The sequence below is a fragment of the Podarcis tiliguerta genome, assembly GCF_965153285.1.
Source record: "Podarcis tiliguerta genome assembly, chromosome: 10".
NCBI lineage: Eukaryota > Metazoa > Chordata > Lepidosauria > Squamata > Lacertidae > Podarcis > Podarcis tiliguerta.
Window position 1 is genome coordinate 10,194,324 of NC_139543.1, and position 24,416 is coordinate 10,218,739.

At 42.0% G+C, this 24,416-nt stretch overlaps 1 protein-coding gene across 3 annotated transcripts in view; it reads right to left on the bottom strand.

The window, feature by feature from the left end:
* CELSR1 (cadherin EGF LAG seven-pass G-type receptor 1) overlaps window positions 1–24,416 on the bottom strand; it is a 156,921-nt gene that overhangs the window by 23,573 nt on the left and 108,932 nt on the right. For all 3 annotated transcript variants that reach the window (XM_083399204.1, XM_083399203.1, XM_083399205.1), the window contains exons 6-24: window positions 21,269–21,426; window positions 20,619–20,782; window positions 19,668–19,793; window positions 17,474–17,640; window positions 16,815–17,000; window positions 15,691–15,804; window positions 15,049–15,223; window positions 13,835–13,976; window positions 13,198–13,318; window positions 12,192–12,375; window positions 11,445–11,546; window positions 10,231–10,325; window positions 9,236–9,445; window positions 8,515–8,698; window positions 7,694–7,837; window positions 6,745–6,946; window positions 5,489–5,656; window positions 2,891–3,017; window positions 937–1,137 (exon numbers count right to left, since the gene is read on the bottom strand). In XM_083399204.1, coding sequence (XP_083255330.1) covers window positions 937–1,137; window positions 2,891–3,017; window positions 5,489–5,656; window positions 6,745–6,946; window positions 7,694–7,837; window positions 8,515–8,698; window positions 9,236–9,445; window positions 10,231–10,325; window positions 11,445–11,546; window positions 12,192–12,375; window positions 13,198–13,318; window positions 13,835–13,976; window positions 15,049–15,223; window positions 15,691–15,804; window positions 16,815–17,000; window positions 17,474–17,640; window positions 19,668–19,793; window positions 20,619–20,782; window positions 21,269–21,426 — 2,970 coding nt within the window. The remainder of the gene's footprint in view (window positions 1–936; window positions 1,138–2,890; window positions 3,018–5,488; window positions 5,657–6,744; window positions 6,947–7,693; window positions 7,838–8,514; window positions 8,699–9,235; window positions 9,446–10,230; window positions 10,326–11,444; window positions 11,547–12,191; window positions 12,376–13,197; window positions 13,319–13,834; window positions 13,977–15,048; window positions 15,224–15,690; window positions 15,805–16,814; window positions 17,001–17,473; window positions 17,641–19,667; window positions 19,794–20,618; window positions 20,783–21,268; window positions 21,427–24,416) is intronic.

The window sequence follows — 24,416 nt, forward strand, 5'->3', positions numbered from 1 at the left end:
CAAACTAATTTCCCTGTATTAGTAGTAGAGCCTTCAACCTCTGAGACCTCCTGCTGACAGAGCAACAGACCGCCAGGCACCAGAGATATTAGGTCAGGGGTAGGCAACCTAAGGCCCGGGGGCCGGATGTGGCCCAATCGCCTTCTAAATGTGGCCTTTGTACAGTCCGGAAATCAGCATGTTTTTACATGAGTAGAATGTGTCCTTTTATTTAAAATGCATCTCTGGGTTATTTGTGGGGCATAGGAATTCGTTCATTATTTTTTTCAAAATAAAGTCCGGCCCACCACATGGTCTGAGGGATGATGGACCGGCCCTCGGCTGAAAAAGGTTGCTGAGCCCTGTATTAGGTGGAAATAAGATGGCAGCCACTGTGCCTGGTACTTCTTTCAACTCTGAAAGATGAAGAAGAAATAGTGCCAGCACCATTACCTTCCCAAAGCGCAAACAAAGCTTTATTCTCCCTTTTAAGGGTCTAGCGCTGAGAGGAGCAGCTATAACAGCCTCTCCCTGCTGCTTATTCCTGCCAACGTTCACCCCAAACCGCTGGTAAACTTACTGGGGGTCCTGATGGGGTGATGCTTTGGGGTGGGGGGGTGAGACCTATCAAACCTGGCACGGGGCGTGGTAACAGGTGCTTTGACTGAACGGGACTTTCTTCCCAGTAAGTGTGCAGAGGACTGGAGCCATGAGCAACGCAGTCTTGCGCCCTCTTAACAATCTGTTAGCAGTTCTGTGTCTGCCTACGTTTGTCACAGGAACAGGGTAGGGTTCCTGCTTAAAGCCAAACCATCTGCCAAGCTTCTGCTTGTCCCAAACGGTGCTAAACTGAATGTGGGTTGGGGCCAGCGCAGCCTCAGCATCAAGCATTGCTTCTGTTTCGTTTGGTGCCCTGTTAAAAGCTAGCATGCGAAAGGCATTGAAATTAACTCTTACCGGATTTTCTGTCTGGTTGATTCCTATCAGGAAGACTAACTCTGAGAAGAAGAGGGCAGCCACCAGGTTTTTGTGGATGCTGTGCAGGTTGGAGCGCAGGGTTCGGATCAGCACAAGGAGGACAAAGGTGAGCAGCAAAGCTACCAGTGAGATGGAGACGGTTGTGTAAGTGATAATCTTCAGGGGAAGTGCCTCGCCGTTCTGTGGAGTTAAGAAGAATCATTTTTGCTACATGCCCTTTCTAAGTGCTATATAGAAAAAATGTTACCTGAGTTAATTTCACACACACCCAATCACATAGTGTAAGGAAGTAGGAACTGTAGTGACTCCAAAGAGTGATAAAAATGCCTTAAAAAAATGTCAGGTGCCTTCAACTCACTTGATGGTTTTTCTTAGTAATAAAAAGAAAACGACAATTAAATTAGTTTCAAACCACCAAGCAAGTTTTTACTATTTTTTCCCTCCAAATTTATAGCTTCCTGAAGTACAGTGGAACCTCGGTTGTCAAACATAATCCATTCTGGAAGACAGTTCAACTTCCAAAACATTCAACAACCGAGGTGCAAAGGGATGTCGGCAAATTCAATTGAGAAAATTGAAAAACATGCAGCGGAAGCTGTTTGACTTCCAAGGCATGTTCGAAAACGGAAGCATTTACTTCCGGGATTTTGGCATTCGGGTTCTGAAACGTTAGTCAATGGAGACGTTCAAGAACAGAGGTTCAACTTTATATCCGGACCAATAGGAAAGACCATCCTCTAGATTAGTAAACTCAAGTAATCCTTTTGTGAGCCTTTATGAAGATACAATCTTTCAAGAGGCAGGGGTAATTCCATGCACTGAATACTATACTATTTACAGGTACAGTGCAGATTGTGGCTTGAAATATCAGACTTCCAGGCTTACTTATTTCAATGTTTCTAGCCCTCATAGTTTTGGAGATTAGAACGCAATTTTGCCTTGCCGGAACACGATCAGCAATTGGCTCTAGGGGACACAGTCACTTACAGAAAGCTACAAAGCAGTGTGTGCATATAAACATGAGTGTATATAAACTGGCCTGCAGAGACCTGAGCAACCATCTTGGCTACAAAGGCAATAAGCAGGGTTTATTGCCAGGGATCCTTAGTAAGGAAAGGCCTACATTCGCACCACCCTGCAGCTTACTGTCTTCTCCTTGATCATGTGTTAGCGACAGGGCAATGTCATTCTTCTCTGCTTTTGGAAACATATGGGTAACTTCTGAAGCAGCTCTCAATTCTGATAAGTTGATTATTCAGCCAGGTGCAGGGCCTGTGCCTTCCCTCCATCAAGATATCCAAGGACTTAAAATGGGCAAGCATGGACTGAAGTGCAGGGTAATGGTGCCCAGGCACAACTCTGCTTATATTTGGGAAGCCAAGGTTTCCTGCCCAGTTTTTATGGCTGTCTATTCAATGGCCATTTTTGTTCAGTTGGTTGTATCAGAAAGGATTAATGTCAGCTCCCAGAAGGTTTACTGCGGAGCCTCCCCATCTGTAAAATGGGAGTCACAGCAGCTCCCGTCTCAAGCTTAGGGTGAATTAAAGCTGCAGAGCAACTTGGAAATAGGAAGGGTGAAAAAACTGATATTAAGGGATGGAAATTCCGGGTACTAGTTCTGTATATAATTAGCCATCCTGCCGCCTTGTATGGGCCTTCAGGGAATGTGATGGAGATGAACACATTCAACAGGAATGTGGTGGTGATGTAACTTGTTTCAGAGAAATCTACAGTGTAAGATGGTAGCAAGCAAAATAAATTAGTAAAAACAAGCAAACTAACTGTAACAGGAATTAGTGTCAAGGCACGCCGTTCTGATAAACTGGTGATTTGCCTTTCAAGATAAACAAAAAACACTGATGGGGGTCTAATCAAACCTGCTTAATTTCATAACTTTAGCAAACCAAGAAAATCACCACAAAACTGCACTTACTTCACGTTTTGAAATATCCATTAGGACAGCAAAACTGGTCATATGGTTGCACTGGCAAACAATTCGGCTCTGGCTTCTAGAGAACAGTTCACATCCCTTTGAGGACCAGCCCCCGGTTTCTCCAATTCTAATCAATGGGAAATGAAGCAAAAAAAAACAAAGATCCAATGACATTTGTATGACTGGCTGGCAGATGGGACTATTTCAATGACGAATTGCTATTTTCCTTAAATGGCCGTCTCTCCTTCACTCGCTGACTATTAAGTAGCAATGCATCTGTTCTACAGACAGGAATAACCTGTATAAATTTGGTGCTCTCCATGTCTTCCCATGTGTTCTACCATGTGTTCTACCATGATAGCTCAATAAGGCAAAAACAGGTAGTAGCAGTAGCAGCAGCAGCAGCAGCAGTAGTAGTAAATAATAATAACGATTTATTATGTATACCTTGCCCATGTGACTGGGTTGCCCCTGCCACTCTGGGCGGTTAGGGAAGCACAAGAAGCAGATGCTTAAAATAGCAAGATTGCTGCTTCTTTAAACCTTGCCTCAACATGACAAATGTCCAAATTATATGCAGGTAGCCTAAATAAACTACGTAACCCATTCTTACTACTTTATTAGGCTTAGCTGTCTCTTTGATCTTCAAATAGTACTGAATCTTCTCTTGGTTAATACACTGTAGTAAAACTCATTATTATAGGTCTCTTTCTTTATTTGATATGTGTATATTTTTATGCTCTTCTATTGATTGCATAAGTGTATAGCTAGTGAAAGAGCCTGCGTTTCCTATGCTTTCAATATGACATTTTGATGTATGGCATATTTTTTTGCAGAGGCGGTAATAGTTGTAATCTTAGCATACAGGAATGAAGGGCATGATCCAGAGAAAAGTGTGCATTTTAGGTCTCACTGACTGCACCTGGAGAGCAAAGCATGTGCTCAAATTTCTTCTGCTGAAATTATCAAGTTCCTGCCAAACTTAATAGCCCTCTTATCAAATGTATAGTTGCTGCTGCTCTTGTTCCCAGGCTGGTAAGAGACTGTCTAAAGTCAAGATCAGAAACTGATGGAATCAAAACTAAATTTGGCCCTAGAAGGAGTGCTGCTTAGCTGCCAAATCTGTCCATCACGTGGATAACCGGAGGGCTGTGATGGGAATTTTGTTTCTGGTAACACACCTGTCAGCACACAACCGAGAGAGATGTGAGTTGGCGCCTTGATTCTCCATCCTTTACTTCACACTCAAAGTGGGCTTCCAAGAAAACTAACTGCTCACCAGGAGTCTAAAATTTACACCCATGTGAGCTGCAGAGCATTGGCACTGCAGGCAGAAGGCTCAGGTTCCGCCTCTGGCATCTGGAAGGAGCACTGGGAATGTCCCCAGTCTGAAGCCCTGCAGAGCTGCTACCAGTCAATGGAGACAATACTGATGGACCTTGATGGACCCAGTATAAGGCAGCTTCCTATGATCCTGTCACAGTTATCAAACATGTAGATGACATATGACTCCTCCTTAGTTAGATGTAAAAATATATGGACAGGAAACCTTAGCTGCACACAACATATTACTCGGCTTATAGCCAAATCAAGGGATATTTAAAAACGGTCTTAGGTATGAGCCCCATGATTTCCATCACCACTACAGCAAGCAGGGGACCACGGCCCTTTCCCTCCACAGCTGTGATCCCAATGGTATTCACCCCTGTCTTCCAGGTGCAATTAGCAATGGAAAAAAGCTGCCACAGGCACCAATTGGATTGCAAATTGCAGGGCCGGGAGCGGATTTCCATTGGGACGGTGGCTGGAGAGAGAGAGGGAAGTTCCCTGCATGCTGCGGTCAGCATGGAAACCACACACATACCCATTACATTTTTAAAGCATGGCTACAAGTCATGCAATTAAAATTACACGTAGGAAGGCCCTTGCTGACATGGGAGCTCCAGCAAAACAACCCTCTGTTGGGCTGCTTGAGCACAACATATATCGCAGACATGGGTATTTTATGCAAGCTCCCCCTTTTTTTTTCTTGCAAGGAAATCCTTAGAATAAACTACAATCCCACCCATAATATGGGTTTGGAAGGTGAAATATAGAGAGGTCAGAGGTCTCACAGAATCCACTTCATTTCCGCCCACAGGCATGTATTTTCGATTTTTTTCATTACAACCAATGAAGATAACTAATGAGAGCAAGTTACTGATAACGACTTACAGGACTGCCTTTGGGCCAACTTGCATCTTCCTCCCTTGGACAGTGTGTGCGCTGTCTCTTCGTGTGCTCCCTTTAGACTCACGTGATACTTGTTACAAGAGAAGACACACACATTTCCTCTTACTAAGCAGCCTGCCTTTATTTTAGCCAAATGCTCTGTCTGGACCTTGAGCAGAAATGTAATGGGGCACGAAAAACCTCCTCTCTCTCTCAGCACCAGGGCTAAACACTGCTCTAAGATTTACCCTTCCTGATAGAAAGTGGCAGCACGCAAGATCGTCACTGACTCCTATCTCAGATTAGCTGTATGAAGAAGACCCATTAACGTTAACATGTCCACATGCAATAGCACCTTTCCAAAATAATACAGATTGTGAAACATACGCAGTTGAGTGGTTCCAGAACACACAGACCGGTTTTGTTCTCTCCTCTGTTTCCAGTAATGCATGATCAATCATAATGGGGCTGTCCAGAAGATTTGGTAAAGATTCCCCATCTCTGTAAATGATTGCACTGGTTATTGGGGTGTTTATGATGGGCCGATTGGGTAATCTGGAAAAAAAAAAACCAGGGAAAAAACATACCATTACAGGTGTGAAAACAAAGCTATGGTATTTTGCCCAGTTTCAGATGAGAGCTTTCCACTGAATTTAGATGGGTGTGGTGTCGGGGAAAAGTCTGAAGGCGTAGTTCAAATGTGTAAAGGTAAAAGGTAAAAGGTAAAGGACCCCTGGATGGTTAAGTCCAGTCAAAGGCGACTATGGGGTTGTGGCGCTCATCTCGCTTTCAGGCTGAGGGATCTGGTGTTTGTCCACAGACAGCTTTCCGGGTCATGTGGCCAGCAGGACTAAACCACTTCTAGTGCAACGGGACACCATGACGGAAACCAGAGTGCACAGAAACACTGTTTACCTATCTGCCATAGCGGCACCTATTTATCTACTTGCATCGGCATGTTTTTGAACTGCTAGGTTGGTAGGAGCTGGGACAGAGCAATGGGAGCTCACCCCATAGTGGGGATTCAAACCACTGACCTTCTGATCGGCAAGCCCAAGAGGCTCAGTGCTTTAGACCACAGTGCCACCCGCTGTGTATGCTTATCACATGATGACAGCAAGTATCAAGTGGTAGCTTATGCATGTTACTGAGCTATCATAAATCAGAAACCACAGATAGAACAATAGCCCGACATAACCTGAAACACAATATTTTTAAATGGAGTCAGGGCACATATTCTACTGCGAGACAATGAGTCATTAGAAATCAGGTGATGTACAAGCATGTGTGAACCTACCCTAAGAAATCTAACAGCTTGTTACCAAAATGACATCTCTTTTAACATAGATTAATTAGATTATAATTTAGAACAACAGAGGCAGCCTTGTGGATGAATAGAGTTGTGGTCAATATTGGTCCCACTCAGAGTAAACTCCCTAAAATAATGACCAGGACTAACTTAAGTCTATTAATTTCAGTGGATCTACTCTGAGAATTAACTTTGTTAGCTACAACCTGTAAGTTTTGAAGACATCTAGTATTAAAATCGCAACACATGATTGCTCTCAGGTAGCAAGACCTTCCCATTCCAGAATACAATAGACAAATGCTACCCAAAGCAAATGAATGAAGCTCAGTTTTACCTCAGGCTCCTTCGGTCAGGATCATAGCTTTCAGGCAGAAACTGCCCCAGGGTTCGATATACAATCACGATAGCAACCGCATGCTGCGCAGTGTCCTCTGGATGCCGACGTTTTCTTTTTGCAAGCACATTTTTGTTCTTCAGAAGCTCATCTTCTATTTTAGAAGGCAATCTAAGGTTTGAAGGCTTCATTGTAGGAATGGCTGAAGATAAAACCAATGCCAAATTTTACTACCTAATTTTGAGCTTGCTAAATATGAAGTGATTTTAAAAGGACCCATTTATTTTTGTCTTATGAATATTGTAATTTACATAAAAACAAAGCATGACTGGAGTCCCCTCCCCCTCTTTATATCAAGAAAATGGCCTTATGCTGAGCCAAACCTGGTGTGAGTTGGTACAAATGAACATGGTGGTACTCAGTTAATGGACAGGCAGGGGGAAACTGCTTCTTCTGTTTGTTGAGTGAACATTAGTCATTCTCCAACCCCATATTGGGTTGTATCCAGACCTAGTCGTGTTTGAAGTAGATCCCTTGGCTAGCTTAAATCCTGCTTACTTCACTGGGCCTCTCCCTGGGGAGGATTTTTGTTGTGAGGTGTTGTTTTGTTCTGTTCTTGTTTTTATTATATGTGTTGAGTTTTGTTTTACTTATTTATTTGATTTATATACTGCCCTTTATTGTAAGATCTCAGGGCAGTTCACAAAGTAAAATACAGGATAAAAACATAAATGTAAGTAAAACAAAACAGCAAAACAACGCCCCTCCTTCCCAGACACATTTAAAAGGCTGCATTTTTTCCTTGTGAACTGTCCTGAGATCTATGGATGAAGGGCTGTATACAAATTTAACAACAACAACAACAACTGGATCCAACTGCCTTTGTCTCATAGCTGATCTGAGAATTCACATTACAGGTTTCCAAACGCCTGTAGAATAAGCATCCTACCTTTTCTATCGGAAACTCTGAACAAAGTATCAGGAAACAAAACAGACGATTCCAAATCTCTAGGATAATCTTCTTTAATCGCATCAAACCGTGGTACTTTAGCTCCCGTAAAATTAGACTTTTCAAAGATGTCAACAGCAATAACTAAACAGATAAAAAGAGCTTGCTGTAATACATATTTCTGCCACATACAAGTCAAACATCCAGTGCTGTTTTAGTAAATGTGAGGCTTTGCTTTGTAAACTACATGGATGTTGAGAAGAAATCTGGATCTATTATTGTACATCATTCACACAATCTTAATAATATAAGCCTTGGCAGTAAGATAAATGACTAAGGCTGCAGTGCCTTATTCTATGCTAGTCCTACTCAGAGTAAACCCATTAGTTAATATACATTTATTTCACTGGCTCTACTCTAAGTAGAACTTAGTTGAATGAAACCCACCAAATTCAATGGGAGGAATTCAACAACAACAACAACAATAATAAAAATAATAAAATATTTATACCCCGTCCATCTGGCTGGGTTTCCGAGCCACTCTGGGCAGCTTACAGCACATAAAAAATTGTAAGACATTAGACATTAAAAAAATTCCCAATACAGTGTTACCTTCAAGGAGATTGCTCTGCCAGTGCAAGCATTTCTGTTTGCCTGATAGAATAATCTCCCGCTCACATTGTTCTGGGGGTTCTCCTGACCTCCCCAGACCCAAAGCCTTTTTAAAATTAATTAATCTAGCCAATGAATCAAATAAACATTGCAGGCCTAGGCCTGAAGCACTAGGAAGTCATATCTGATCAAGAACGACAGCTACTTACTCATGTTTGTGGTAACAGTTATGAAAGGTTTCATGTAGGTTTTTTTCATGTTCTTGGCTACGTTAATGAAATATTCCTCATAGTGTTTCAGCAAGTGTGCTGCGCCCCCCTCTGTCCTCTGGATGTGTTCCCAGTGCTCTTTGGCCCGAGGGTCCAGTAGAGCACTACCTGCTTTTATGATGTTCTAGGAGAAAGAAAGGGGAAAATGCTACACACAAAATGGAAGAACAATACTTCCTGTCCCCCCCCCAAAAATAACTAATATTGTTGCTACAGGTAAACATGCAAATGAAACAATGCAAACATGTCCTACTGTAGTCTTGCTTAAAGATATTTCACATGATCAAGATTTATAAAAGCAACAATAGAAAAATAACATAAAAACCCAGGCTCTATAAAATAGGGAAATAGCTATCTGCATTTGTTTTCAAGGAAAATGCATTTACAAGAGATTTGTCTGTTCTGTGACTTTTCTGCACGACAGTTATTTTGGGGACTAGACGATGCATGCATCCAGTACATCCCACTCAAAGCCTTCGCAAAGTCTCACTCTTCAGAAACACTTAAAGGATCACCGTATGCTGTTCAGTTTACGCAGCCAGCTTTGTGATGCCTCCCTGCAGGACGTGGGTAGGACTGTGGTATGGAACACATCTGCGCTATTTCTGGAGCTAAAGTGGCGCAGCCCAAGTTTTCTCAGTATCAGTTCAGCATTTCTTACCTCATTGAAATCCACATCCCTCGTTGCAGCTAGATCAAACCCCTGCTGCTCGCTTTCATACCGCAGCACCCTGAGCATCATCTGGTAGGCGGTCCGAATGTCATTCCCATAGAAGGAGCCCGTGTGGTTGGTGGCATTCTGGAGCACTTTGGCTATGTGCACTGACTTGTCGCCGTCCATGTTGGTCTCGTTACGGATAAGCTTTTCATTCTGAAGACCCAAAACAACAAGGGCTCCAACTTAGCAAGCAAACTCCACCTCTCTTCCATGTGAAAGGGTTTAATGGGATGCTGATTCCCCAAGTGTGTAGATCTACATGCAGAGCAGTGAGAAACTGACTCCTGGACTTGGGCATATTGAAACACACTCCGCTCACAGCACATGCAGACTGTCACGTGATCAGGTATATGTGTGTGTTTGTGTGCGCACATCTGTACACATGTAAGAGGATACTTATGAGCCCAACACTTATTTCTGCGTTCCACCATGTGTACTGCCTGCTTAAACACTGAAAGACCGTGTGAACCAGCTCTTGGTGGCCTCTGCACAATCTCAGATACAGAATCTGCACATACACAACCAACAATCAAAAGCTTAAACTCCACCAGGGGAAATACTAGTGTTCCTTCCCAGTTTACATAATTAATGCTCTGAGCATATTCTGTGTGGCAGAGAAAAGGCACTTCCTGCTTGGTTCCAGTTTGAATAAGAGTGTTAAAAGTTTCTGCAGCAGTAGCAGCAGGCAGGACACGTGAACGCTCAGAGAACTCTAAAGCGAGTAACAGTCATAGGTAAGGAATTGGGTTTTCTCTCTCTTTGTGACATACCTGTAATCCCATATAGGAATGAGCAGTTCTCACCCTGTGGGCATAGCAGTTACTCGGCAACAATTGAATGTCACAGCAACTTTTTCAGCGATATTAAAGGGCGACTATGACTACAACACGATGCACAAGTCAGCAGACATTCGGTTCTTTCAAAGCACCTGTACTTACCATGATTTTCAGATCCACAAAGGCAAGGGTAGTACAGTTGAAAAGTTCGGGAGGGAGCCAGCCTTTCTCGCTGTTACAGTGACGAACAGCATTTCCTTAAAAAGAAAATGTGTTTGTGACAGAGACAATGCTTGACGGCCATATGCCACATTTAATTGATAAGAAAATTACAAATGTTTAGCTTTGGGTTATCTTAAAGAGGAGTATTTATTGTAACTTAGAAGGCAGAATGGGCAGGGACACAGAGGGGCAGATTTCATGCCACATCGACAGTCCTGCCAAACTGTGGGGCAGTGCCACTTTCCTCGCCTATTTTTCCGTGGCAGCTCCAAAGTAGCACAGAACTTGGGGCTGGGCCAGCTCTGGATCTAGAAGATCCATGGCCAGGCCTGCCCTGCGTCCAAATATCCAGCAGAGGACTGGCCTGTCCTGGTGAAAACTCCACCAACAGAACCTGGTGGAGCAACACTTCCACTGAATCCAGCTCCTACCAGCAGCACAGATCAAGGGTTAGGACTGCTGTGTCTAGAATAAAAACTTGGGTATCAGGAACTGTTAGAAATATTACAGGTGTTCTACGGCATAATTCTCTATCAGTGACCAGGGGTTTATCTGCCCATTATTTACCATTTAAATTACATACACATCACAATGGAAAACATGCAGTGATATTGCAAAATGAAGGCGAATATATCAACTATATTTTCAGTACAAGGTTTTTTCTTTTCCCATATTGCAGGGCTGTCCAACTCCCAAGACACTGCGATCTACTCTGCCAGTTAAAAACTGGCAGTGATCTACCCCCTTTTTGGGGGTTCGGGTCAAAGTTGTTGAGTTTTTTCAGGGAGGAGGTAAAATGTTGAGCTTTTTTTAGGGGAGCCACAGTTGTTCAGCTTCTTTGGGGGAAGGCAACCAGTGATCAACCGTAGACGTCCAGTGATCTACCAGTAGATCACGATCTACCTGTTGGACATGCCTGCCATATTACAACCATTTCATGATTTTTAACGTTCTACCTCGCATTGTGTTACTTAAAAAAAAATGTATTCTTAATAGTTTCATGTTGATTAAACTTTCTGTTTATGCTATGCAGTTTCTTGTCTTCAGGCTCTAATAATGCATTACTCTCTGTGTGTACAGCAAAGTTTTAGAATCTCACTCCCCCACCCCCTGATGCTATGATAACACTTTCAAATGTTAGCGGCAGTACTTACCTGTTGATCCCTTGGGACAGGGCACTGCAGCAGGCAGCCCAAATTTGGTCTGTGGCCACCATATGCCAGCTTCAAATGCTTTGGGGCATCCATTGTAAACCACTATGTAAGGTGGAAGGGAAAGAAAACATTTCTTTTTCTGATAATATAATAGGCACTTAAGTTATAACAGAAGGGATTCTGCTTTGCTGAGGACAAACATTTAGACATTCTTAGTTCTATTCTGGACTTAGAAAGTAGGAGGAGAGGGTATTCATAAAACATGTCAATCGCCAGTTTTCAGTTTCAGTAGAAGCAAAGGATAAAGCAGCTTCTCATAAGATGCTGTAAGGTTTGTACATGTTTAAACTAGCAAGCTCATCTAAGACGTTTCTACAAGAGATGTAGAAGGAGATCTGAACAAAGCAGTGGACAATTTGTTCTGCAGAAAAAGCCTCTGTTAGAAAGGCAGTTAGTCACAGCTATTTGGAATATTCTGTTTACATTAAATTTGCCCACTGCCAGGATTCTCTTTTCTCTGAAATTCCGTTTAACAATTTATTTTATTTATTACAGAAATCTTTCTATTGCCCTTCAATTAAAAAAAATAATTATAGGGTGCTTTACATAAGAGAAAAACACAGAAAGAATGAAAATGCAGGTGAAACAAATCAAAACAACAAAAAGATGCAAAGATGAAAACGGATTTTAAGAGTCAGGGTTAAAATTAAGTCTAAAATGGTCTTGTGTTGAAGTATGTGTAGGTACCTTCACAGCCATGAACAGTAACTTCAGCAAAGGGATTATCACAGCGATTGCACTGTCGCCCAATCACTCCTGGCTTACAGGGACACTGCCCTGTTTCTAGGTCACAGGTGCGAGTGTGGGAACCAGAAGGGAAACAGTCACACGGGTAACAGCGGTCGCTGCTCTGTGGTCTGTAATGGTTTGCCTGGAAAAAGAGAGAGGTTTGAGAGGTGCTTGCCAATCAAGGATATGAGCAATGGGTAGAATTCACACTTCAATGCGATTTAAAGATTATCTCAGGTAAAGGAACATTCATCCTCGGTAAAAGGATGCTTAAAGTTGAGCGGAGAAAACTAGCCAAACAATCTGGACCTGAGAAGGTTGGTTTCAAAATACAGAGATGCACTTCTGAACCACAGTTTCCCCTCGAGTGTGAATGACTACTTAACAGCTTTGGACAAAACAAGGGCTGTCAAGTACTCTGCATGTTTCATCCCTTTTAAATGAAATATTCCCTTTCTACGTGTGTATTGGAGGCAGAAACGTGTTCGAAGTGAACAACATTTCTGAAGTAACTACATGTTTTTACTTCAACAAATTATATACACGTGGCAAGAAGTTGTGACTAGTTCAAGCATGTGTATGCATGTATATGCAAAAGAGCTTGTGAGAGACCCAACTGGAGAAATTCTTCAAAGCTTATTCTGCATACTCTTAATTAATAATGTGCAGAAGGTGCTAAGGTTATTGCGGACTGAAAGTAGGTGTCTTCAGCTTGTCACAGCCAGCCCAAACAAAAATATAACCCTGTACAAGTTCATTTGGCCAATTCTCAGGTTGGCCAAATGTTTTTCTTCTTTTCCTTCTTGAAATCTCGCTATTGAAGCCAGGTTCATGGAAAGCAATATAGAAGGCTTGCAGAAATGATAGATAACATCAACACAACTACTTCATTTTGAATTGCAGTTATTTGTTATGCTTTAGCTTGAATGTTAGTTCCACATGAAGTGAGCAATCTTTTGCTTACCTTACACCGACATATTCCATTAGTCTTATTGCAGTCAGGATCAAATCCCTTACTGATCTCACAGTTACATGGCCCGCAAATGGGATTTCCCCACCAACCTCTAGGACAAGGCAAATCAATTCTACAAAGAAGGTGGAAAATATATTTAATGTTCAGCTTTGGAGCTACAAAAAACTAAAAGATCTCTTCTACTGAAACCAATGAGGCATAGTTTGTCAAGTTATAGAAAATGGGAGGGAAAGTGGGTGAAAAAAATTATTATTGAATAAATATTATGGTGGCACTTGTTATATAGCACTTGATGTGGAATTTGTTACAAATATGCACCTTTTGCACATTTTCTACATGATAAAAAGAATAAAGGAAAATTCTGTTTTGAATAAGGCAGACCATTGATTGAACTGAGCATAAGGTAGCTCCTCCTCATTTCTTTATACGAATACAAGGGATTTGGGGGAGGGGGACAGAGTACGAATAATAATAATAATAATAATTATTATTATTTATTATTTATACCCCGCCCATCTGGCTGAGTTTCCCCAGCCACTCTGGGTGGCTCCCAATCAAGTGTTAAAAACAGTTCAGCATTAAATATTAAAAAAGGAAGGCTGAAAATTAGCCAGTGTCATTTGCTTACTTGCTTTCACAATATTGCCCATAATAGCTTTGCCCACATTCACAGGTGTATCCATGAGAAGAGCTTGGCTTATGGACACAGGTAGAGACATGCTCACATGGGTTCAGGCTGCACACGTCAACACATTCTGTCCCAAAGTACCCTGAGGAGACAAGGTTATAGACATATAGCAACTGCTTTGTAATTTATGACCTGTGCATCTCTGGAAAGCAATCTATTTTATTCTTATGGGCTAATAGCACCTCTTTGGTTATCAGGAAATTTATCTCCTCCTGCAATACACTGTCTAGAGAGATTACTGTTAACAGCACTGTGAGGTTATACTTTTCTAAAAAGTTGGGATCATATTTAGGAGCAATTTCCGCCTACACACACATTTTTCTTTTCTTTTTTTGCTTAAGGCATTAATTAAAAATATAGGGTTGGGCAGAGGAATCCTTTTGCCCAATTCAACACATACACACCCCAGTGCAAGAGAGTTTGGGTTGCAGTCTTACCTCTGAAGTAAACGTGCATTAACTCAACATCATTCTGCAGGTTGAGGGCAGAGGAACACCTCTGCCTAGTCTAATGTCCCACCTAGCCCAGTGCAAAAATGGTGTGGAATTCAGCCTTATTTCTGAAGTAAGCACACCTTGGCTCAGATTCAGTTTTGTAGTTTGAACTTCAAAGTCAAACCCAGTTTGAAAGAAACTGGCTTGCATAAAGACAGGGAGGATATTAAAACATTTTGAAAATTGAAACCATTTTCTTTGTAATCTAAACAAATCAAATTCTGTTTTGCTTTTCCATCACATATTTAACTCTCTGATTATTTTCAAGCTCGTGTCAATCTTTGATTTTTCTCCTGAAAATCCCGTTCTGCAGCAAGGAGAAACCTTTCAAAATTCTGCAAACTAAAACAAATGGACATTTAACAGGTCCTTTAAAATGCAGCTTTTAAAAAAATGACATTGCAGAAGAATTTGCATTTCGGGTGGGATGCTTTTCTCCTCCAAGAGAAGGCATTCAAAATGAGTTCACGAAGATAATGGACAGCAACAGGGTACCATCCACAACTATGATGGGTGCTTGCTATTCTTGATTTTTATAGGATTATGAGCATGAATTTCTGCAACTGTTGCCAAGTTCTTTAAGAACTTTCATAACCACAGAATTCTATAATCCCCCCAGGCTCTCATTACTATGAATAGTGTGCTTGAAGCCATTATTACCTGGATCACAGACACATGAATAGCTGTCCCAGTCATCGCTACAATAGCTGTGCTGGGGACAAGGGTTAGAATCACAGGGATTGTCCACTTCACAGCCTTCCTTGACATTAATCTTGATTGCCTGCTTCATGTTCAAAGTCGCTACATTTGTGGACGTTTCCCCCATTCTCACTCCCTGAAAAAGGAGTGAAGGAACATAAACAATGGTAACATCCAACTAGTGCCCCAGCTTTAACATGCAGTGTTAAAATGGAAGAAAAGCATGCCTCCCCCCCTAAAAAAAAATAATTTCCAATCAGTCATGGAGAGCTAATGAACCGGAAACCATACGTCTTAAAAGCTGCTGTTAAAAGCAATCAAAACCAACAAACCGCTGGATGCCACCCTGACACAATACGCTTAATTAAAATCAAATGGATCTGGGGACACAGTTATGTGGTTAAAGTCTCATTAATTTAAATGGGACTTATGCCCATTGTCCTCATAATTAAGTCAACTAAGTGTTCAGTGTTTAAAAGAGATGCAGAAAAACAAATGAATGCCACCCCTTTCTGCCCTCTACCCCAAATCGGCCCATTCCCAGAGGAGATGAGAATGCTTCTCATGGGTAAACATCCCATCGTTACTTATTTCAGCTTTCACCTGGAGACAACCATAGAAGCCTTGCTGAACAGAGACTTGATCTCCGGAGACGCCTCCTACAATAATGCTTTTCATTTTAAGTCCAGGCAGCTGATTTCCAATCTGTACAGTGCTCTGAAATGAAGAACATAGCAAAGGAGATTGCCACTTCTTTATACATTCTCGGTTACAATATTTCACTGATACAGGGGACGTAATCAACAATAAACTTAAAGAGGTAATGGAAGCTGTTCGTGTTCTGCTTCAACAAGGAAGCATTTCCAAGAGGTAAAATGCCTTTTCTCCGTCAATTCAACTACAGGACAGCCAGTTCAGTCAGTCAGTCTTCTCTCTCTCTCTCTCTCTCTCTCTGTGTGTGTGTTTGTGTGTGTGTTCTGCAGCCAGGAAGGGATAAAAATCATTTGGCACTAAAAATTTCTTATGGGCGCCAATGTGTGATATGTGGGTTTTGGAAAAGTTGCAAAATCTAGCTTATTATAACTACAGAGACCATATTATCCTTCATGCACCATTGGAGGAAAATGGGTTCTTTTGAAAATTATTTTTATTGAAAGATTTTCATGGATAACAAAGGTACAGTGGTACATCAGAAATCGAACGGAATCCATTCCGGAAGTCCATTCAACTTCCAAAACGTTCAGAAACCAAGGTGCAGCTTCCAATTGGCTGCAGGAAGCTCCTGCAGCCAATCGGAAGAAGCGTAAGCTACACTGGACGTTTGGTTCCAAAGAATGTTCGCAAACTGGAACACTCACTTCCGGGTTTGCAATGTTTGGGAGCCAAACTGTTTGACTCGCAAGGCGTTGGGGATCCAAGGTACGGCTGTACATATAACATCTCTGTTTTCAGTTCATGCAGTCCTATCTGCAGGCGAGTTACATTTGGTGTGAGACGTTGCTATCATAGGCTTTGTGAGGTTGGGGGTGAGGAGAAAGATATGGGGAATGAGAAGTGGGGCAAGGAAGAGGGCAATGATGGAAAGACAGGTTCTTGAACCCATTACAGACGTAAGGTAGAACAACTTGGCCTTGGTATAGTTCACAGTTATGCCGCCACATTGTATTACTAACAGTTGCTCATTCTGGTCTCATGTTTATGCTGAAAGGTTACTGATGCCACCTCACCTGATACATCCCATAATCCAAGGATACAACAGCCAGGTACTTGATGTCTTTGCCGTCTTTTGCACTCTTCAGTTCTATTAGCACATGATGCCACTCGCCATCACTGATTCGGGACTGAGTCATCCGCAAACTAGCCACCTGGTTCAGTCCATCATAGACTTCAAATACCACGTATCTGTTCAGTATCTGTTGAAAACATTAACTTTGGTTCATTGCTGGAAAAACGGGTTCTAATTCAATCCCTTGTCATGTACTAGTAACGATACCTGCAGTCTGCATAGTTTGCACGTTCACCTGGGCTGTAAAGTCTGCAGCAAACCAAAGGCTGTGCATTCCAGACTATCCTATTATTTGTTTTTAAATATATATTGAGAGATATTTGTATCAATAGTCTGCCTTCCATTTGAATGCAATCTATTATTTTCTATTAGAAACGTCTGTTTATGGCAAATGGATTGATCAGTGCTGTAGCATTTAATTTCTCCTACCTGTTTGTTCTAGACTTATGAACATAAACTGCTACCTGGAGTAAACATACTAGGGAATAAGCCTCACTAGACGCTGTTGGAGCTGCTTCTGAGCAAACATGTATTGGACTGTGCTTTATGACTAAGTACAGTATACATATTTAAGTTTGGTGCTGTGTTGAACCAATCTACCTGAATGTTGATCTTGGACGAGACCCCTGCATTTGCTTGCATCAACATGCCATTAACCTTGCGCGTTCTAAACATGAGACCAATGTACCATGGCACAGAAATAGTGATATCAAGATCACTCCAGATGATGATGCTTTCTCCGGTGAAACGTTGAGGGAAAGGCATTACTGCAACATTGGATAAAAAGAAAACAAAACAAAAGGCAGAATTTTCATTGAAAGTTTTGAATTGGAGTGGGACACACACACACACCACATAATTATTTGTCATGACATTCTCAGTTGCACTGGCATAAATCAAAGCATGGCACTCCTAAGTGTGGCTGGCTGAGACTGTGCTCAGGACATCTCTTCCATGGAAAGTGGGATGTGGATAGACATGCTAGTGGATATTTGCCTGGAAGCACACAAATCCAGGTGGGCATTGTTGAGTAAATTAAGGGCAAGTTGCAGTACTCAAGTGGTTTGGCTCTGGCAAAGAATCAGTGTCTACACTTTAACGATAGCAAACTAATGGTCTTCACATGTTGAATTATGGCTTCCAAAGAAGAGTTTGGATTTGATATCCCACTTTATCACTACCCGAAGGAGTCTCAAAGCGGCTAACATTCTCCTTCACCTTCCTCCCCCACAACAAACACTCTGTGAGGTGAGTGGAGCTGAGAGACTTCGAAGAAGTGTGACTAGCCCAAGGTCACCCAGCAGCTGCATGTGGAGGAGCAGAGACGCGAACCCGGTTCCCCAGATTACGAGTCTACCGCTCTTAACCACTACACCACACTGGCTCTCAAGAAACCAGTGGTCTATTATGGGGCTTTAACAGTATGTGCCATGATAGCCAACACTTCCCCTCAGTTTGGAGAAACACAATGCATCAACTACCAGTGGAAATCAATATCAACTAAGAAAGAGCAGATACAGCAGGCGCTTGTATGGCAGTATATAGATTGCAACCCTTTCTGAGCAGCTGCTCTGTCTATCGTCCTTAAATCCACATAAAAGTTTAAAAGCTTTCGCCAGTCTGAAGCAACAAACCCTACAGCAAGCTTGCCGCAGAATAGATTCGTTCACTGCATAACAGGCATGCTGAGCTCAGCTATATGTGTAAAAAAAGGGCATCATTTCTAATATCAACTTTATAAACACAAGGTAACTAAACCCAGCTTGAATTTTATGGTTCAGATTTTCAACAGCAATATGGGTCTGTCAAGCTCTACTCTCTAGGCTGTAGTAGACATGCCATCTTATGTACCATGGCCTACCAGATGGTTAATAAACTTCATTTTCATGGCCCCAGGTGAGCCTCAAAAAGGTGTGTGTGTTTTTATAAAAGACCTGGTAGACTAAAACACATGGTTGGTGTGTCATGAACATCCCAGGGCCTATATATTTGACAGCCCTCTTATAAATACACGTGGTTCTCCAAAGTATTTGGCATTCAGCAGACATCGTCCCCCCCCCCCCCCCCGCACACTTCCAATGTTTGCTTCACCTTGGTCATAAATTGCTAAGAGTTCCCTTTTATTGACATTACTTATTTCCCCTTATGCATATTTCTCCCCACAGATACATTACGGGAAATAAGTAATTGATCTGGGGCCTCCTGACAATAAAATGAATCCAATGTTTTTCTAAGGAGATTTTTTTGTGGGGGGCAGGAAAATTGGTTTACACAGGAATACAGAGCTATGTCTCTGCTCCAAGTGCATTTTATGGGAACGTAACGCAAAAGGGGACTAATAACCTGCTACTTAACATGAGTCAAATAGGTTCTGACTCAAATCGTGATTAGATATTAACACGCCATCAAAATGTATTTTTGAGTTCATTAGTTTTACAGGAGGAAACTTGTGGTTTAATGTTCTTTTTTTAAAAAAAAGATTATTGCAACAAAGCTCTAGATCCTTTTTCCTAAGTTTGAAAAAAAAGGTGTGGTTGTACACAGTTTTGCTTACGCTAGGACAATATAACAGAACCACACACACTACCCACCCTATTTTATGCATTTGTGGACTCTCCTTCCTTGGAGGTTTTTAAGCAGAGGTTGGCTGGCCACCAGTCATGGATGCTATGAAAGCACCTAATGGGCCAAAATACAAGGCTGAGGGCCCAGAAGCTGCCCTGTAGCAATTCATGTTTGTTCATATATTATGGGATGTTTTACATATTAAAGGGAAAACGGACAAATTGCTCACCTTGCTCACAGTTCTTCCCTCCATACTGCAGGGGACACTCACAGGCGTAGGTATTCCATTTGTTCACACAGGTGCCTCCATTCTGACACCAGTTGGTGGTGCAGTAATTCTTCTGCGCTAAACAGCCTAGTATTCCAAAAGAATCAGTTTAGCTCTCCACTTGTTTAGCATTCTACCAACCCCCATGCTAATAACAAGCTACGATTAATCTCATTGTTAGCTTTCTGAATGGCTGCAACTATACACAGTAATCCGGGCGGGGGGGGGGGGGCTGCTGCTATGAGTTATGCAGATACTGTGCAGCTTCCTTACCCCTAACTGTAGCACTGCTGGACAATTTTGAAACTTCTGGGGAGTTTTTAAAAAGCAGTTTATTTGCGCACAAAGCAAACTGCCGCTGGAAGCTCTGCAGCTTGCACACAAGCCCTTGCGGGCACCCAAACGTTTGTCTGGATTGTGACTCTTGGAAGTTAAGGAACTCAAAGATGCAATATCACCATCAGCGAGTGCATTAAATAATTCGCGGCATGACATGACCTCCCCTTCTTTTCAGTGCAGGGGGTCTACCCAGGATACAGACTCTTCCTTCTCAGATTACTGAAACTGTATTGCAACAAAAGTCGTTGAAATCCAGTTCTTGTCACTTACTCTGCAGGGTAAGTGGGGTAAATGTGACCCTTCAGACATTGTTGGACTCCAGTTCCCGTCAGTCCCAGTCAGCATAGCCAATGGTCAGGAATGAAGGGAGTTATCATCCAACAAGTGCCGGTACTCACCAGCAAGCAGAGGGAGAGGGCAGCACATAGGGGAGGGGCCTGACGCCAAGGCTGGGCGGTGAGGGTGGGTTAGCTGCTTGACGCTCCCAAACCCACCCACCTACTGGGATATTTCTTTTCAATGAAACAAAACCACATTTGTTCTGTTTTCGTCCCTGCAATATCAAGTTTATACCTGCAAGAGTGCCATTGTTGGCTATAAAACTGGCCATGTCAATCGGCTTGCTGTCAATGGAGAGGTTCCTCATACATCCAACAAACTGTCTGTTGTGCACAGGAAAATCTTCAGGCAAGTTTGGAACTCCTCCAAGGAGCAAAGGGCCAGTTAGATCCAAAGACCTTAGGAAATCAGAAATCCAAAGACGTTTAGAAATCAGGTATCAGAAAATCCCCCCACAATGGCTTTTGAGTGGTGGGCAGGGGCCACCCACCTGTCAATCATATAATACTGAATTTGGCTTGCAAGGCTGCTCGTGATAAGGATTGAAATTTTAGATTGTAAGCCTGCAGGGCTACGTTCTGTCCACCCACCCGTGTATTTTCTTTTAGATTCTATTATTTTATACCATACAGTGCTTTTTAGGTACGTAATAAACCATGATAACAACAGTTGTCTGGCCAAAAGGAGAGACTGCATCTAAAATAATTATCTCCAATCTCAAATTTACTTAGAAGAAAACATCTAGTTAAAAAATATTTCTTAACACAGTCACTCACATATGACAGTGACCCATCTTAAGCACACCTAAGAGATAAGGAGAAGGTCTTTCAAGATAAGTGGTTTATATCATTTGTGAACAATAACATTTTTAAAAAGCGTCTTACTTTTTGGAGCCTGTCTGCGTTCCCTGAGCAGCACACGAGTAGTTTCCAATAAAACTTCCGAAACGAACAGCGACTGTAGTATCGCAATCATCCACTGTTACGACTGCCACCTTCTCCCCTGAAGGTCCATGAGGAATACCTAATCTTCCTATGTTGGGCTTCCGAACCAAACAGATAACAACAACAACAGTGAGAAAGGAACTGTCAGCAAGCCTGCAAACATTTAATGCAAGGGGGAAAAGTTATTAATGCAATAATTTCCCAAATACTTTTGGGAGAGATAAAATGACCAGCATAAGCAATTAGATACTTTTTCCAAAACAGCTCTGCCAAAGCAAAATGTTTAAGCTGTTTTAAAAATGAAATTTGTCCCCCCCCCCCCTGACTATAATTCAGCTACCTCCTAGCTAACAGCCTGGAATTATGCTTGGGAGAAGAGGAGGAAGATTTCCAATAAAATTCTTAATTACTGTCTCCTTGATTGTGGACAACATCCCAAACCAAAAAGCCCAATTGGGTCTACCAATAAGTTGTCTCTTGAGCTCACCAATGTTGCTGTAAAACTGCTATAGTCAGCCCTACAGAGAAGTTAAGACGATTGCTGGTGGCATGGAAGGGCAGTTCAACAGAAAGGAAGTATAATCTCAATGACTGGTTTACCAATCCCAAATTTGCTTGCTTCCTTGGGAGAAAATGCCACTGAGGCTCAAGGACATAACAGGAACTGCAGGAAATGTAATACTGCACCATTATTATAAATGTTCAGTAAATGATTGATAACAAGGAATCCCCACAACTGGCCAAGTTCCAGATCAACACACTATCTGGTCATGGAATGGAGAGACGCACGTTCCTGTACATGAAGCTACAGCAAAATATTTAAATCACATTCGCCACGGGACTGAGAATGTTAGAAAAACCCTTTTAGTAAAGCCTGGCTTCTACTCTCACCGCTAAGAATGCAAGAGAATTTTAAGTGCTATCATATCCACGTCTACCCAGAAGTAAATCCCAATATACTGGGTTATTCATGCATTGCAGGGGGTTGGACTAAATGACCCTCAGGGTCTCTTCCAATTCTGCAATTCTATGATTCTATAGTCAGCGGGACTCATTTCCTAGCAGGTGTGCTAGAGTTTCAGGATATTGTTCATAATCTCGCATGTAAAGTCCTGTTGCTGTTGAAGACACTGGAGTCACTCAAATTAACAGGCATTAGCTAATATTAACCTGAAATAGTATTTACTGCTGCAATAATTAATGCATACAGAGCAAGAAAATAAGTACTGCTTGAATTACAACCCAATTCATTTTAATCCTGACAATAAGTAAACATATTGCACAGATAATCAATGTTGTATATGATCTTGACGAAAGGCAAAAGACTAAAACTGTCATATTTAGGGATAAGCCGCTCCGAAAGGATCACCACAGAATTTGTAATTTTCAGAAATTTCTCAAAAGCTGTTTCCTGATAGCAGACCATCCCAGTGTTTTCCATTTCCTCCTGTGTTTACGGTGACCACATCATTTGGCAGCTCTTCACACAAAGGGCTTGACATCTATCAGGTGACAGTAAGGCCTAGTTCTCACAAACAGAAGATGAGATAAATCTCTATGCCTGCACAGCAACAAATCATACTGCAGGTGAGGGCCTCAACTGCTGGAAAGTTCGTCCACATAAAACAAAACAAAACTGCACATAGAAACTAGACGTCAAGAAGAAAACAATTCTTTTTCCTGACATCTATTTGCAGTACAGGATATTACTATGAGCATGTGTGGCAGGCAGGCAGGCCGGCCGGCCGGGTGGGCGGGTGACAGACCGTTCAATCATGTCAGCCTCGCATGCAGTACAGGCTACAAGCAGTTCCACATCCTCATCTGCAGTTTGTGACAACATTTTCCACATTCAGAGAGCAGTAGATGTAGTAACGTGTGCAAGGTCAGCACCAAAAATGCGAGGAATTTCATATTTCACCTTAATATTGTCACATGAACACCAAAGCTAGCATCAAAGTTCTACTGGGTATATAAAGGATGTTTTCCCCTCACAGATGTTGGCATTTAGACACGAAACAGTAGTTATGTCTGTGATGCTCACAATCTTAATGTAGAGTTTACCAGGGTTCCTACTTTGGAGCAAACAGAATGAGGGTTTCTTTTATATTCGGTTGAGCTAAAGGTGTCCTTGCTGGCATAGGGTGCTTTCTATCAGCTTAGGCTCTTGTGGTAGCTGCAATCTTTCCTGGAAATAAGTGGTGTGTTCTCTGGAAACCTGTTTAAGCTGCTGTAATATGTTGGATATGATGAGGTTCTTGAAGATAGTTCAAAAGTCAGTCTAAACACAACATCCAAGATTTTGAGTGTACAGCTTGCTACTAGAAACATATTTCACTAGTTTGGCCAGATTTGCCTAAGTTTCCTTCCAAGCCCAGTTTGACGTCCTTAGGTCAATTACACATTAAACTTCTTTCATAGCTTGGGATCTGGGTTCCCCAAGGACCGCCATATTTCATGTCAACCTACCTCAACAATAAGTCTAATTCCAGCACTGCTGCTGTTGCTACCCATGTTTTATACCCCTAGCCCAGGGGCTCATCAGTCCCCACTGCCACACTATCCCTTCTTGTTTTCTAGCTCTTCCTTTACTCATTTAGAGTTCTGGGATACCACGTTTCTTCTTGCCAGAAGCCAGTCCTGATTCAAACTCACATTGTATTGCTTCTTATTTGGCTGTCCCTGAAACAATCTGGGAGACACTGCAAAGAAAGAGAATTATTCTCCTACAAATGGTTCCTAGAGCAAAATTTTCTTTACCTGTGTATTAATTCATTAGGACATTGTGCTGTTCTGTGCCTTCATATTAGTACTGTACAGTGGTACCTCAGGTTACATACGCTTCAGGTTACAGGCTCCGCTAACCCAGAAATAGTACCTTGGGGTAAGAACTTTGCTTCAGGATGAGAACAGAAATCATGCTCTGGCGATTAGCTAAAGTGGTGCTTCAGGTTAAGAACAATTTCAGGTTAAGAACAGACCTCCGGAATGAATTAAGTACATCACCCGAGGTACCACTGTACCCTGAAAGTGAGTTCTCACACTACTTTCCACACAGGTTACAGATACCTGAGTCAGTGCCATAGCT